The sequence below is a fragment of the Mustela putorius genome, unplaced genomic scaffold (genome assembly GCF_011764305.1).
Source record: "Mustela putorius furo isolate JIRA1106 unplaced genomic scaffold, ASM1176430v1.1 tig00000275_pilon_pilon_pilon, whole genome shotgun sequence".
NCBI classification, from domain to species: domain Eukaryota; kingdom Metazoa; phylum Chordata; class Mammalia; order Carnivora; family Mustelidae; genus Mustela; species Mustela putorius.
This window is the reverse complement of record NW_025421341.1, coordinates 7,107,351-7,122,233: the sequence shown is the minus strand read 5'-3', so window position 1 is coordinate 7,122,233 and position 14,883 is coordinate 7,107,351. Positions and strand designations below refer to the sequence as shown.

The following is a 14,883-nucleotide window of genomic DNA, read 5'->3' as shown; positions in this document are numbered from 1 at the left end:
AAACGTCTGCCTTTGGCTCAGGTCATGATCCCAGGGCCCCAGGATCGAGTACCCCATTGGGCTACCTGCTCAGTGGGGAGTCTGCTTAGATTTCTCTCTCCTTCTCCCTCTGCCCCTCCCTCTTTTCATGCCCCCCCACACACAAATAAATAAATAAAATCTTTTTAAAAAGTTCCACTACAAGTTCAGAGGAAAAGGCCCACTTCCTGCTGGGAGGAGGAGACACCCCAGAGGAGGTGGCTTTTGAGCCTGGGCTTGTAGGATATTTAGCGTTTCCCAAAATGTTCCAGGGCTGGGCCATTCGTATCCCTGGAAGCAAAGCACAGGCTCTGGAGATAGAGCTCAGGGGTGAATCATGGCTCCATCCCTTGGTGACTGCGCGGCCGCAGGCAAGGCGGCTTACCTCACGCTACATTCCCCGTGCCTCAGTGTTCCCAGCTCTAAACTACGGACTCTGACAGGACCCATTTTAGGTGCTGCATGAGAAGAAACGGGGTGATTTCCAGCACATAGAACCCTGGCCACAACACGCCACTGACCATCCTTTTTACTGTCATTAGTATTACTACTACTTCTCGCACAATCGCTACTTTCAGGTGGGAATGCAGGCCCTGCCCTGTTCTCAGTCCTCACATCCGGTCTCCCACCAGCTGGGCCCCCCTCCCTGACTCGTTCTGCGGCTGACTCCTTCCTGTCACTCGGTCTCACTTACAAGATCACCTCTACCGGGGCACCTGGGTGGCTCAGAGGGTTAAAGCCTCTGCCTTGGGCTCAGGTCATGATCCCAGGGTCCTGGGATCGAGCCCCGCATCAGGCTCTCTGCTCAGCGGGGAGCCTGCTTCCCTTCCTGCCTCTCTGCCTGTGATTATTGTGATCTCTGTCAAATCAATAAATAAAATCTTAAAAAAAAAAAAAAAAAAAGATCACCTCTACCAAGAAGCCTTGCTCAACAGAGAAAGACAACTATCATATGATCTCCCTGATATGAGGAAGTGGTGATGCAACATGGGGGCTTAAGTGGGTAGGAGAAGAATCAATGAAACAAGATGGGATTGGGAGGGAGACAAACCATAAGTGACTCTTAATCTCACAAAACAAACTGAGGGTTGCTGGGGGGAGGGGGTTTGGGAGAAGGGGGTGGAGTTATGGACATTGGGGAGGGTATGTGCTGTGGTGAGTGCTGTGAAGTGGCGATTCACAGACCTGTACCCCTGGGGATTAAAATATATTATATGTTTATAAAAAAAAATTTTTAATTAAAAAAAAAAAAAGCAGCCTTGCTCAAGAAGCTCGCTACTCCATTCTCCATCTTATCTTCTCTGCTTTCTCCACAGCAGATATCCCTTCCTGAAGTTATCTTATTAATTTAAATAGTCATTGCCTTCCTTTTTTTTTTAAGAATTTTTCTTTTATTTATTTGAGAGAGAAAAGAGAGGAAGGGGCAGAAGGAGAGAGAGTCTGAAGCAGACTCCCCACTCAGCACGGAGCCCAGCACGGGGCTCCATCCCGTGACCCTGAAATCACGACCTGAGCTGAGACCAAGAGTCGGTTGCTTTACCCACTGAGCCACCCAGGGGCCCCTCCCTCACTTAGGTTTTCATTATCTCTGTTCCTCTCAGCAGACAGTAAGCTCCATGAAGAGAGTCTGTCTCCCTCGTTCATAACCGTACCCCAAGTTCCTAGCTCAGTACCCAGTAGAGTAGGCATATAGTAAGACCTTGATAAATACTGCCCTGTCCCTGAAGTCACAGGACATTGGTCTTCAGTGACTATGGTGGGGATGGAGGGCAGAGCAAAGAAGAAAGAAAGACTAAAGGTGAGTCAAGATTCCAATTCTGAGGGGCGCCTGGGTGGCTCAGGGGGTTAAGCCTCTGCCTTCGGCTCGGGTCATGATCCCAGGGTCCTGGGATCGAGCCCCACATTGGGCTCTCTGCTCAGCGGGGAGCCTGCTTCCCCCTCTCTCTCTGCCTGCCTCTCTGCCTACTTGTGATCTCTGTCAAATAAATAAATAAAATATTAAAGAAAAAAAAGATTCCAATTCTGAGTTTCTAGTTCCGAATTCCCAAAAGAGCACGGTGACCGTTCCTAGAAATAGAGATTCAGGAGCAGGAGGCTGCTGGGGAGGGTCGAGCAGATCAACGCAGGACTAGGCATACTGAGTATGAGCTCCAAGGGCCACACGAGACCAGGATGTGTGGCGTGCTGCGACAAAGCAGCTTCCAGGGACAGCTTAAGCTGCCAAGTACTATAGAGAGAAAGAATAGGGTCCAGGTGCTAAACCACAGTGAAGGTCCATTTCCAGAGTAGCAGGTAGGAAACACGGGGCAGACCCAGAAGGAAAGCTGTCAGAGTGGCGGCAGATCAAAGGTATTATAATGCAGAAGGCAACACGGAGGCACTCAGTAGAGATGAGTCACTCACAAACGAACAAATGAAAGACCCTCCTGCTTTTACTCACACTGTTCCCTCTGCCCAGCATGCCTCTCATCCCAGTTAGGTACCTGTCATCTCTAGAAGCTTTCTCTGATCCTTCAAATCTGGGTGAGGTCCTAGTTCTGTGTGTCCCGGTAACACCTATGCTTTAGAATGTGCATTGGCCACAGGGAAGGCTCTTCCCCCCATTTATTCTTTCTATCCCTCTAGACCGTGAGCAACTTGAGGGCAGGGACTATATTTTTTATTTTTTGGTTTTTTTTTTTTTAATTCTGTATCTTCCTTTCCAGTTATATGCTGGTGCTCAAGCCAGGTTTGTTGGATGGACAGATGTTTGGATGGACGCATGGATGAATGGATGGACAGATGGATGAATGGATGATGGATGATGAGTGGATCAATGGATGGACAGATGGATGGCTGCATGGGTGGGTGTGTGAATAGACAGACGAATGGACAGATAAAGAGGTAAGTGGATGGAACAACTCCGAACTCTCACCTTGGGACCAAGCTCTTCAGATGATGACACAGAGACTGGATATACCAGCTGCCGTCCACCATATGCCGAAGGGCCTTGTAGCCAGGGACAGTGGCCAGGCCAAGAAGAAAGTCTGCCTCATTGGGAATACTCTTCTGAAGGGAAGGGGCCACATGCTCAGGATTTACAGCATCTGCTTCAATGTATACAGGAGGTTGTATCTCTTCCCCCTGGCAGGCCTGGATGAAAAAGAGTTTGGGCTTATGAGCCAGACTGGGACATTTCTGGGCTGTGAAGTGAGACGTGATCTCCTGAATGGGAACGAGGATCTCATCCGAAGAGTAGACAGCTCCGTATTCCCCATGGCTCAGAACACAGAACACAAAGCAGTCTCCGTCAGCATGGCCTGGATGGCTCTTGTATTCCTGCAGAACCTCGTCCAGACGTCCTTTGGTCACATTGTCATACACACATACGCTGAACCCAAGCCACTCAAACACATGCTTCAAGTGCTCTGTTAAAAAAAGAAAAAAAGAGGAGAGAAAGGGGAAATGATGAAATGAAATCGAGTGGAATGAAATAAAACGAAGGGACAAAACAATGTGGGTAGTTTTATAAAACTGCACAGCAAAGAGCCTGAAGCTTGGAGTTTTTTGTTTCCATAAGAGTAAAATTTTACAACTTACCACCTGCCCCTTTATAGTACCCATGGGGCTACTGCAATGGTCCTGAGAGTAAGCAGAAGCACGGGTTTCACCCTATGTCCCAGATAAGGAAGCCAAGGCCCGGGATTCTCCCACAGTCACCAAGGGGTTCGTGGAGGAGCCAGGGCTCAAAAAGGTTTTCTCCAGCAGACACACCATGCTTTCCCCCCAGCCATGGAGTCCTACGTGGTCAGGGACTCTTGTGTCTTTCAGCAGGTTGGTGACACCCCTGCTATGGTCCAGATGTTTGTAGCCCATTTAAAGATGCTCAACATCGCTCAGCATCAGGGAAATAGAAATTGAAACCACACTGAGATACGATCTCGCACCTGTCAAAATGGCTAAAACACCAAGAAAAGACGTGCTGGCAAGGATGCGGAGAACGGGGAGCCCTCCTACCCTGCTGGTGGGGACGCAAACCGGGCAGCCACTCTGCAGAACAGCATGGAGCTCCCTCAAAATGTTAGAAATAGAACTACCCTGGGTCGCCTGGGGGGGCTCAGTCGGTTAAGCATCTGTCTTCGGCTCAGGTCTTGATCCCAGGGTCCTGGAATCAGAGTCCCACATTGGATTCTCTGCTCAGCAGGGAGTCTGCTTCTCTCTCTACCCCTCCCCCTGCTCCTACTCTCTCTCTCACGCTCTCGCTCTCTCAGATAAATAAATAAATAAATAAGGACCACCCTATGATCCAGCAATTGCACTACTGGGTATTTACCCAAAGGAGACAAAAATACAGATTCAAAGAGATCCATGTACCCCAATGTTCATAGCAGCGTTATCAACTATAGCCAAACTATAGAGAGAATCCAAATGTCCATCAGCTGAAGAATGGATAACAAAGATGGGGGGGGGGGGTGCGCGCGCATGCGCCCATATATACACGCAATGGAAAATTACTCAGCCATCAAAAAGAATGAAATCTTGCCATTTGCAAAAACACGGATGGAGCTAGAGGGTATGATACTAAGTGAAGACAGTCAGAGAAAGATAAATACCATTTGATCTCACTCATAGGTGGAATTTAAGAAAGAAAACAGATGAACATAAGGGAAGGGAGAAAAGAAAAAAAGGAGAGAGGGAAACAAGCCATAGGAGACTCTTAACACTAGAGAATAAACTGAGGGTTGGCGGAAGGAGGTGGGCGGGGGATGGGGAGATGGGAGATGGGAGGGCATTTGTTATGGTGAGCACTGGGTGGGGTTTTTTTGGTTTTGTTTTTAAAGATTTTATTCATTTATTTATTTGAGTGAGAGAGCATGAGAGGGGAGAAGGTCAGAGGGAGAAGCGGACTCCCTACTGAGCTGGGAGCCTGATTCGAGACTCGGTCCTGGGACCCCGGGATCACAACCTGAGCCAAAGGCAGTCGCTTAACCAACTGAGCCACTCAGGTGCCCCTGAGCACCAGGTGTTGTATGTAAGTGATGAACCACTAAATTCTACTCCAGAAACCAATACTGCACGGTATGTTAATTACCTAAGATTTAAATTACAAAAAGTCTGTGTCCCCCAAAATTCATAGGTTCAAAGCCTAACCCCCAAGGTTAGGGGATGAGGAAGCGGGGCCTTTGGGAGGTGATGAGGTTGTGAAGGTAGAGCCCACAGGAAGACTCCAGAAAGCTCTCTCACCCCTTCTTGCCAAGTGAGGTTGCAGCACAAAGACTGCCATCTATGAAGCAGGCTCTCACCGGGCATCAAAATGTCAGAGCCTTGATCTTGGACTTCCCAGCCTCCAGAACTGTTAGAAATAAGTGTTCATTGTTTATAAGCCATCTCATTTATGGTATTTCGTTAGTGCAGCCCAGGTGAACTATGGCACCAGGGACATACAAGAGGCCAGAGACATTTACAATATTTATAATATCACCCTTACATTTAAATGGAAGATTAAAAGTACAGAATGAAAATGTGAAAATAAAAAAGTGATTGTAAGATCCCCAACTTGCATTTGATAAACTATTCCAGAGGTTCTTACCAGCGTCTTTATCAGTCCCTGGTCTGTCGTCCATTGAGGTAAATGTGTGGTTATTGACAACCACACAGTGGCCTCTATGTTTCCGATTCATCCTGTACACACCTGTCTCCTTGAAAGAAGAAGAGACAGAACCGCTTATTAGGAAATCCGCATTTTAAGGGTTCCATGTTTCTAACCAGCCAAGCCAACTATCAGTACCAAAGGCTGAGCATTCTCCAGGGTTCTGAGCCTGGCCTGGAATTAACCATGTAAGTCTAAGGGAGAATGCCAGATACTGATTAAAATTCAGACTTCATTTGGTTTGACCCCAGACTGTCAACTAGCACGTCAAATAACAGAATATGTGTTTTAACTTTGGCAAATCAAGAGCTTATGCAAGACATCTTCCTTTCCGGATCAGCCAAGTGAAGAAAGAGTAAGTAAGGATCTAACGAGATAACAAATCTATCAGATGCTTATCGCTTGTCCGCTGCTAAGATCCTGGGGTAGTCTGACTCCTCTGAAAAGGGAGAGATCACAGTGAGAAGTTGGGAATACACGCCATGATGTTCGAAGGCTGTCCACTTAACAGCCTGTGACGACAGATAAGCTGAGCGGGCTTCGGGGGGGGTGGGGGGCTCTGGGCCGCTAACATGATCTCCTAAAAACATGGCATGTCTCTGATCCAAGCAGAAAAGAATCAGCTTCAGTCGACAGAAAAGAAAATTCCACCCGGAAGTAATTCAAAGGCTCTATGGGGCTGTGATGGTGACAGCACTGCCTCCGCGGCCAAAGGTGAACTCACAAAGACAGGAAGAACAGTGACGGGCACAGCCCTGAGCCCTCAGAGTCATTAAGGGATGGACCCTCGGGTAGAGAAGACCCGAAGAAACCCTCTAAACCTCTGTTTCAGAAGGGAGAGCACTGGCAGATGCTCCCAACATCTCCATGGAGACCAGGTTGCTCTGTCGCCTGGAAAGGGAAGTTCTCAGACTCTTCAAATATCTGTCCCCAAACATTTAGATTTCCTGACAGAGGATGGGCTGGGAGTCGAGATCCCATGAATCCACTCAAGTGTTTCCAGTCGAAAGTTTGGGTGGACGACAGCGTGGATACCGAGAAGCTGCTCGAACACCAAGAAGTTCAGAAAGAGGGGAGGCAAGGGAAGTGCAGAGACCCAGTCTGGGCAGCTCGAAAATCAGTCCACAGCCCAGGGATTAACAGAGTCACATCTTGGGCACTGGCTAAGCATTGCACTGTTTTGAAGTGTTCCTGGAACCTCCTTGGTTCCTCTAAATAAGAATCTGCCCAAGAGATGAGGCCAGTGACGGGTTGTCACATGACAGGACAGGAAAATGAAACTTGAAGCTTTTTTTCTCCCACACCCTGCAAGTTTTGAGTAGAATCCAGCAAGCTCTGCCCCGTCCTCTGGGGCCAGGGTTAATTATTAACTACAGTTGAGGGTCAGTCCTCGGTGCACAGCTCAGGCTGCATGAATTCAGTTTCCCCGGACCATAGAACACACCAGAAGGGAGCCAACCTGTGCTTGTACAGAGCACCTATGAACTCCTCCTCACATTAGGAGAAGGTAATGCTCCAGGGATATCCCAATTTCCAAACCACAGAATTGCAAAACTGAAAGAAACTTGCACTTTTCAGAGAAGGGATGCCATTGTCTGACCTCCTGGAGCTAGACAGAGGGAGAGCTGGGTCTTCGGAGGGGGGACCTTGGAGTCAGACTGCTGGGTTCAGACCCCAGCTTTAGTCCTTTCCAGTTGTAGGACCTTTGAGGAAAGTACTAGAACTCTTGAGTCTCCACTTCCTCATCATTAAGCGATAATCACCATGGGACCTGTCTCCAGGTGACTAAAGGATTCAATGAGGTAAGCCCTAGAAAGTTCTTAGATCAGGGCTGGCACATGACAAGTTCTCAGTAATGGTAACTCCCATCGAGACTGTACCATGCAATCTCCTGCTTAGGCAGAAAGCAGAGATTCCTAGGAAAGCCAAGGGTTTGGACTCTGAAGTTTACATTTCCAGAAAAAATAAAATAAAACAAAATAAAAAATTGCCTCTGATCATCAGTACATATCACAGAGAGACTACACCAAAAACCTGTTCCTAAGCCATTCATCCCTGTAGCCAATTCTGGAATATCTTCCCTGAGATCATGGTTTTGGGGCAAGGATTCAAGGCACTAAAGACACCAAGGACCTCTCTCCCTCTGAAAAACACAAAGCAGCATCTGGAGCCACATGCCAGATGTTTCCACAGAGTCAGCATCCTGCTCTGTCATGCGGGCCTGTGGGTCTCAGCCCTAGTAGGGTTTTCCATCCCTCATTCCAGAGGGTGAGTTCATTGTGAGGGGTGGACGGAGAGCAATCGCCTGCATTCCCCAGATGTTATTGCGCAAGGTCTCAGACCCAAAACCACCCTGCCCCCACCCCATCCTCCGCAGAAAAGCCTGAATTGACTTAAGAAATGATTCCTCGACTCATTTGTTAACTCTCTCCCAAGTCACCTCACATTGCTTGGTATATATCGGATGTTTCTATTCCTGCCATTCTGATCCAACTTTCGTGAAGTGTATTAGAAACACCTACCATTACTCTTTGAAGGCTGATCTTGCCGGGAACCCTTCTGTTCAGGAAAACAGGAAATGAATGAGACGCAGGAAATCTACAGCTAGGACGAAGGCCTCAAAGCCGGACTCGATGCAGAGAAGGAAGGTACCTTATCCCCAGCCCCAGAAAAGGTCAGCAGCGGGTGACAAAAAGAGAGTCGATGCTCTTGCTTTCAAAGGAGGGGGTTCACAAAGACACGGTGCCCAAAATACGATGTACGGCACATGCACAAGGATAATTATTCACTGCAGTATTTGGAACAACTAAAGACTAGAGAGAAGCCGAATGTCCAGCAGTAGAAAGTGCAGGAGAGAGCTGCGGTCCATCCGCACAGTGGAGCAGGACGGAGAAGACACTACGCACTTATCCACGAGAGACTATCATGTGAAGAAAGTGAAGCAAGGAATAGTATTTTCATGGGCTAAGGAAGGGGAGACATGGTTGGTTTTGTTTTGTTTTGTTTTGTTTTTGTTTTTGTTTTTTTTCAGAAGTAACAGTAAGATAACTTAAAAAAACAAAAGGCAATCTTGGGGAGGGGAAGGGGGGCAGGAATAGAATGTAGCCTCCTATGAGTTTAGGCTCCTGACAGTTCTGCCCTAAGTCCTATGTCATATTCTCGATCTGGCTCAGTGAGTTAAGCCTTTGCCTTCGGCTGGGTCATGATCTCAGGGTCCCCTGAGGATCGAGCCCTGCATCAGTCTCTCTGCTCAGCAGGGAACCTGCTTCCCACCCCCCACCGCCTGCCTCTCTACCTACTTGTAATCTCTCTGTCAAATAAATAAATAAAATCTTTAAAAAAAAAAATCAATCATTAGATACAAAATGGAAACACACTGAGGGCCCTCACCGTTGGTGTGTGATCTTCCCCACCCACTCCACCCCAAGCCCCTTGCCCTCAGCCTGCAACAGAAACCCCAGAGGTGCTCTGGAGAGGGGCCAACGCTGTCACTGGCCATGTGGTGGGCAGCCCTAGGAGACTGTCTGAGGTGACCGGCAAGTCACCCCCAAGTCTCTCGGGCTGCCTCCCTCCTGGAGCCCTCCGGGCTTTTGGCTGCAAGAGGGGAATTTAGCTTCAAGCCAGACCGGAGAGCTGCACGCCTCCCTCCCAGACTGCACAATACCAGAATCCCCTGACTCTGAGGAACAAAACTGCAAAAAAACTCAGTTTCACTTTCCAAAACACGTCCGGCCATTCTTTCTCCAATCTGCGTTTTCCTTCCTGAAAAATGCGAGAGTTTCTCTCGGCCACATCCGGGGCCAAACAGGCTGCTTATTGGCCTTGCCCACTTGGTTGTGAAAGCCCTGAATGGACTTTCTGGGATTTGGGGCAACACAGATGCCGCCCCAGGTTCTGTCCCAGGTTTTCTGGATTTGTCTCCTGCCTTGTGCTCATAAAATCAGCCAGAACAGGGACGAGAGACAAGCTTTAAGGTCTGCCTGGCTAATTTCTCTGACAATGTCACCCCTTCTACTGACACCCCCAAATCTCTGTGTCAGAGAGGAAGGTGTGACCTGTGGCCTGGCCACATTCACGCTTCTTTCCACTGTTTACAAATAATAAGGGTCCAATAAAGCCTTAAAAGGAAGCTGTTGTTAGGTCTCAACAGAGAGATGTGCCTCCCCAAGAAGATCCTATGCCACATGCAAAAATAGTGATTTGGGGGCGCCTGGGTGGCTCAGTGGGTTAAGCCACTGCCTTCGACTCAGGTCATGATCTCAGGGTCCTGGGATCAAGTCCCGCATCGGGCTCTCTGCTCAGCAGGGGGCCTGCTTCCCTTCCTCTCTCTCTGCCTACTTGTGATCTCTCTGTGTCAAATAAATAAATAAAATCTTTAAAAAAAAATAGTGATTTGGTTTTTTAATGTTCAAGTCATTAATTGGGGGATGTTATTGAAATATACTGATTTGGTTTTTAACGTTAAATTCATCGATTAGGGGATGTGATGCCCTCATTAAATGCAATGGTTGGCAGTGCTCTTTTACATAAGAAAACCGGCCAGGTGCAAGTGAAACTTGGTATGAGTCACCAAGTTCCATTTTATCCAGGGGCAGGAATGCCTAGATAATTTTTAAGACACCTTTCAACCCCGAGAGTCCAGGAAAAGGTCTGTAATGTGAGGTGCTGCCTCTCCCAGCACCTCCAACACTCCCAGCTCCAACGTGGGCTAGCTCCCTTCATCATGCTGACGCCAGAGTCCAAGGTCAGCAAAACAGCTGCATTTTAGATACCAAGGTTGAGCCACACCCTTACAAACGACTGAATCTCTAAGGCAAACAGCAAAGTCCTGTGCGTGCATGCGTGTGTGTGTTTTCTACACTCACATAAGTATCTGAGCATACACAAAACTAGTTGAAAAAATAGGTGGGAAGAAGGATTAAATTTCATGAGCAGAATAAAAACTCCTGGGGGAGAAAGGAGAGCTCTTATAAAGTGGAGAAAATACTGGAATTTGAAAATCATTGCTTTGCAACCACCAAGGTAAATATTGACTCACACCAGAATGGATACTCAATCTAGCAGAAATCCTTTTTTTTTTTTTTAAAGATTTTATTTATTTGACAGAGATCACAAGAAGGCAGAAAGGCAAGCAGGGGTGGAAGCAGGCTCCCCACTGAGAAGAGAGTCTGATGCGGGGCTCGATCCCAGGACCCTGAGATCATGACCCCAGCTGAAGGCAGAGGCTTAACCCACTGAGCCACCCAGGCGCCCCAATCTAGCAGAAATTCCTAATGCTGAGTGGGATATTTGTATGGTCTCAAAATGTCTCCCCACCACTTGCTTATTAGTTGCAAGGGAAAATTAGTAGCTATAAAAAACTAACTGTACACAGAAGAAATCAGACAACTTCTTGACCAAATAATCAAAATGGGGGACGGGGGGCAGATGGACACCACTGCCTCCAGATGAGACGGGTACATCATTTAGGTAATATCCTGGGGAGAATATATAGCTTGAAACAAATCATGGGCAAACCACACACCAAAAATGAGGAAAATTCCATTTTTTTAAAATAAAAGATGGTAGTGGGGGTGACTGTATTCTTCAAAAATGTTAATGTCCTAAAGAAAAATTGTAGAAATGTTTAAGACTACAGAGACATGATAATACCATAATGATCCCAGATGAATTTCATACTAGAGGGGGAAAAAGCTACAAAGGATATTACTGGATAACAGACAAAATTGGAACATGGCACCTGAATGTGATGAAAATATTGTATTAAGTAAACCTTCCTGGCATCAAGAACTATACTACAGTTTTGTACAAAAATACCCTTATTCTTAGGATATAACGCCAGAAAGTATTCAGCAGTAAAAAAACATGATGTGGGCAAGTTACTCAAAAAGTTTGGAAAAAAAATTATGTGTTTACATAAATAGATGACAGAGAAAGAGACAGCACACAAAGGTTAAGGCACATGGGGTAAAAGTCAACAACAGGTAGGCAAATCTGGTAAAACTGTACACATAGTGTCCTTAGTCACATTCTTTCAACGTTTCCATATGATTGAAATTATTTCCAAATTTAAAGGTTAAAAATGGTCAATGTAAAAATATGAAATCATGGAAGACATAAAGAGGCTATCAAAGAATTTTTTAAAGAATAAAAAAGGGGCACCTAGGTGGCTCAGTGGGTTAAGCCTCTGCCTTCAGCTCAGGTCATGATCCCAGGGTCCTGAGATCGAGCCCCACATCGGGCTCTCTGCTCAGCGGGGAGCCTGCTTCCTCCTCTCTCTCTGCCTGCCTCTCTGCCTACTTGTGATCTCTTGTCTGTCAAATAAATAAATAAAATCATAAAAAAAAAAAAGAATAAAAAAGAAAACTTCCACAAACCACCCAATTAAAAAATTGGCGAAGGGCTTGAACACACATTTCTCCAAGAAAGATAATACAAATGGTCACCAAGCACACGTAAAGCCGCTCAACATCACTAATCATTAAGGAAATGCAAATGAAAACCACCGTGAGATACCATCTCACACCCACGAGGATGGCGACCATTAAAAGAAGAAGAGCACGTGTTGGCAAGGATGTGGAGCAACTGGAATTCTTATGCATTACTGGCAGAAATGGGAAAAAATGCTGCTGCTGTGAGAAACGGTATGGCGGTTCCTCAAAAACTCAAATAGAGGGGCCCCAGGGTGGCTTCCTCATTAGGCGTCTGCCTCCAGCTCAGGTCATGATCCGGAGGGTCCTGGGATCCAGCCCCACATCGGGCTCCCGGCTCGGCAGGAAGCCTGCTTCTCCCTCTCCAGCTTCCCCTGCTTGTGTTCCCTCTCTCACTGTCTCTCTCTCTCTGGCAAATAAACATATAAAATCTTTTTTAAAAAAATGACATAGAGAATTACCATATGATCCAGCAATTCCACTTCTAGGTATGTACACACGAGAACAGAGAGCACGATCTCGAAGAAATATGTGCACGCGCATGTCCACAGCAGCATTATTCACAAGAGCCAAAAGATGGAAGCAACCCACGTGTTCAGCGAAGGATGAAGGGAAGAACAAAACACAGCACAGACACACAATGAAATATGAGTCCGCCTTAAAAAGGAAGAAAATTCTGACATGGATGAACTATAATGAGGACGTTATAGGAAGTGAAATACGCCAATCACAAGAAGACAAATACTGTATGAATTCACTCCGACGAGGTAAACAGAGTAGCCAAATTTAGAGAGATAAAAAGTTGAAGGCTGTTCCCCAGGGGCTGGTGGGGGGCGGGGATGGGGAGTTATTGTTTAATAGAGAGAGCGGTTCAATTTTGCGAGACAGAGTTCTGGATATTGGTCATACGACAACATAAATGTACTTAACAGTATTGAATTGTACATTTAAAAACAATGACGATGGTAAATTTTATGTTGTCTTTTACCACAATTAAAAACAACACAAAAATTCGAAGGCCAAGATAATTTCCTTGAGGCTAATTGATGTTAGCAAAAGAAAACTGCCCAAAACTGCTGAGAAGAAATGTAAATCCCAGGAGAGACCGTCATATGTGTCTCTCAAGGATCGTGATCACGTTGTTAGGAAACAGACTGCAAATCTCGCCTTGTTTCCCCTGTACTCACCCTTCTACTGCCGGGCACTACAGGAACCCGAATCTTGTCCTCTGGAAAGGACAGACTACGTTAATTTGTGGAGCTCTGTGCAAGATAAAATGTGAGGCCCCTTATTCAAACATTATTAAGAATTTTAAAACCGTGACCGCTGATTATTAAAAAAGCATGGACCGAGCAGGATCACACAGGCTATAAGTTCAGGACACTGGCCTTGATCGAGTGGCACAGATAAGAACAGAACCATTTCACAACAATCTGGTGGTGTCCCAGAGTCCATTCAAACCAGCTAGCCAAAGCCATTGTCAGATTTTCAGAAATTCTGGCATCGAATTGATGTCATGTGAGTAACATGGAATCAACCGTGGTGGGAACATTTACACCAAATAGTACACATCAGGGTCTGTCTCTCTCCCTTTTTTGGGGGCGGGGGGAGGGGTGTGGAGGGTGGAGAGAAAAGTTGGTCATTTGCGTTGACCAGACACCAATGAACCTACCGGTAAGGCTTCTGACAACGGTTCCATGTTATAACAGGGGAACGTTTCTTCCTCTCCTTGGGGCAATGACACAAGTTCCTTGTCTCCCACACGTGTGGGAGGAGCCCGGGAGGCTGCAAACAGAACCACAGATAGTAAGACAAAATTCAACACCTGACTAGGAGCAATCCAAATAACCAAGCAGCAACAGAAATTATTTTATAGGGACCTGAAGATTTAATTTAATCTTATTGTAATTATGATACATTATTTTTATTTTTTATTTTTATTTTATTTTATTTATGTATTGTATGTTTTATTTTATTTATTTATTTGACAGGAGATCACAAGTAGGCAGAGAGGCAGGCAGAGAGAGAGAAGGAAGCAGGCTCCCTGCTGAGCGGAGATCCCAATATGGGGCTCGATCCCAGGACCCAGGGATCATGGCCCGAGCTAAGGCAGAGGCTTTAACCCACTGAGCCACCCAGGCGCCCCAATCTTTTCAGTTCTTTAGTCCTTCATCCTCAATGGAAGAATTAAGGCCAAGCTCTTAGGACTATACTAAAGTCAATACTGAAATATTACTTGATATCTAGGATATAGTAATAAACATATGTTTGATCTCTGGCCTCTTTTTCCTGGCACAGAGCTCTTAGAACTCTTGGAATCTCTGAAGTGCTAAGTGTCTCTTGCTAATAAGAGGCTAAGGAGATGACTGGGGCTCCTGCGTAGCCTCTGGAGGGGGACAGGCGGGGTGCCAGAGGAATGAACAGAGGTCAGGGAGTTGGAACTTTCGACCCCACACTCAGACCTCAGGGAAGGCAAGCAGGGCTGAGGCTGAATTAATCATAATGGCCAATGATTTAATCAGTCGTGCCTCTGCATGAGGCCTCCGTGTAAGAACCCCTACCTGAAGGGGCTTGGAGAGCTTCCAGATTGGGGAGTATGTGGAGACGCCAGGAGGGAAAGCTGGAGCCGGCCTGGAAGCTTTATGCTCCTTCTCTCACACCTTGCCCTATGCATTTCTTACATCTGGCTGTTGCTGAATCCAATCTTTGTAATAATAAATAATTTATGGGGCGCCTGGGTGGCTCAGTGGGTTAAGCCTCTGCCTTCGGTTCAGGTCATGATCTCAGGGTCCTGGGATCGAGTCC

The 14,883-nt window shown here is 46.5% G+C and overlaps 1 protein-coding gene across 1 annotated transcript in view; it reads right to left on the bottom strand.

Annotated features, from left to right (window-relative positions):
- Positions 1-14,883, bottom strand: part of CASP10 (caspase 10) — a 29,602-nt gene that overhangs the window by 1,110 nt on the left and 13,609 nt on the right. The window contains exons 5-8 of the mRNA XM_045078552.1: positions 13,751-13,863; positions 12,540-12,596; positions 5,588-5,696; positions 2,933-3,425 (exon numbers count right to left, since the gene is read on the bottom strand). Of these exons, the coding sequence (XP_044934487.1) occupies positions 2,933-3,425; positions 5,588-5,696; positions 12,540-12,596; positions 13,751-13,863 (772 nt within the window). The remainder of the gene's footprint in view (positions 1-2,932; positions 3,426-5,587; positions 5,697-12,539; positions 12,597-13,750; positions 13,864-14,883) is intronic.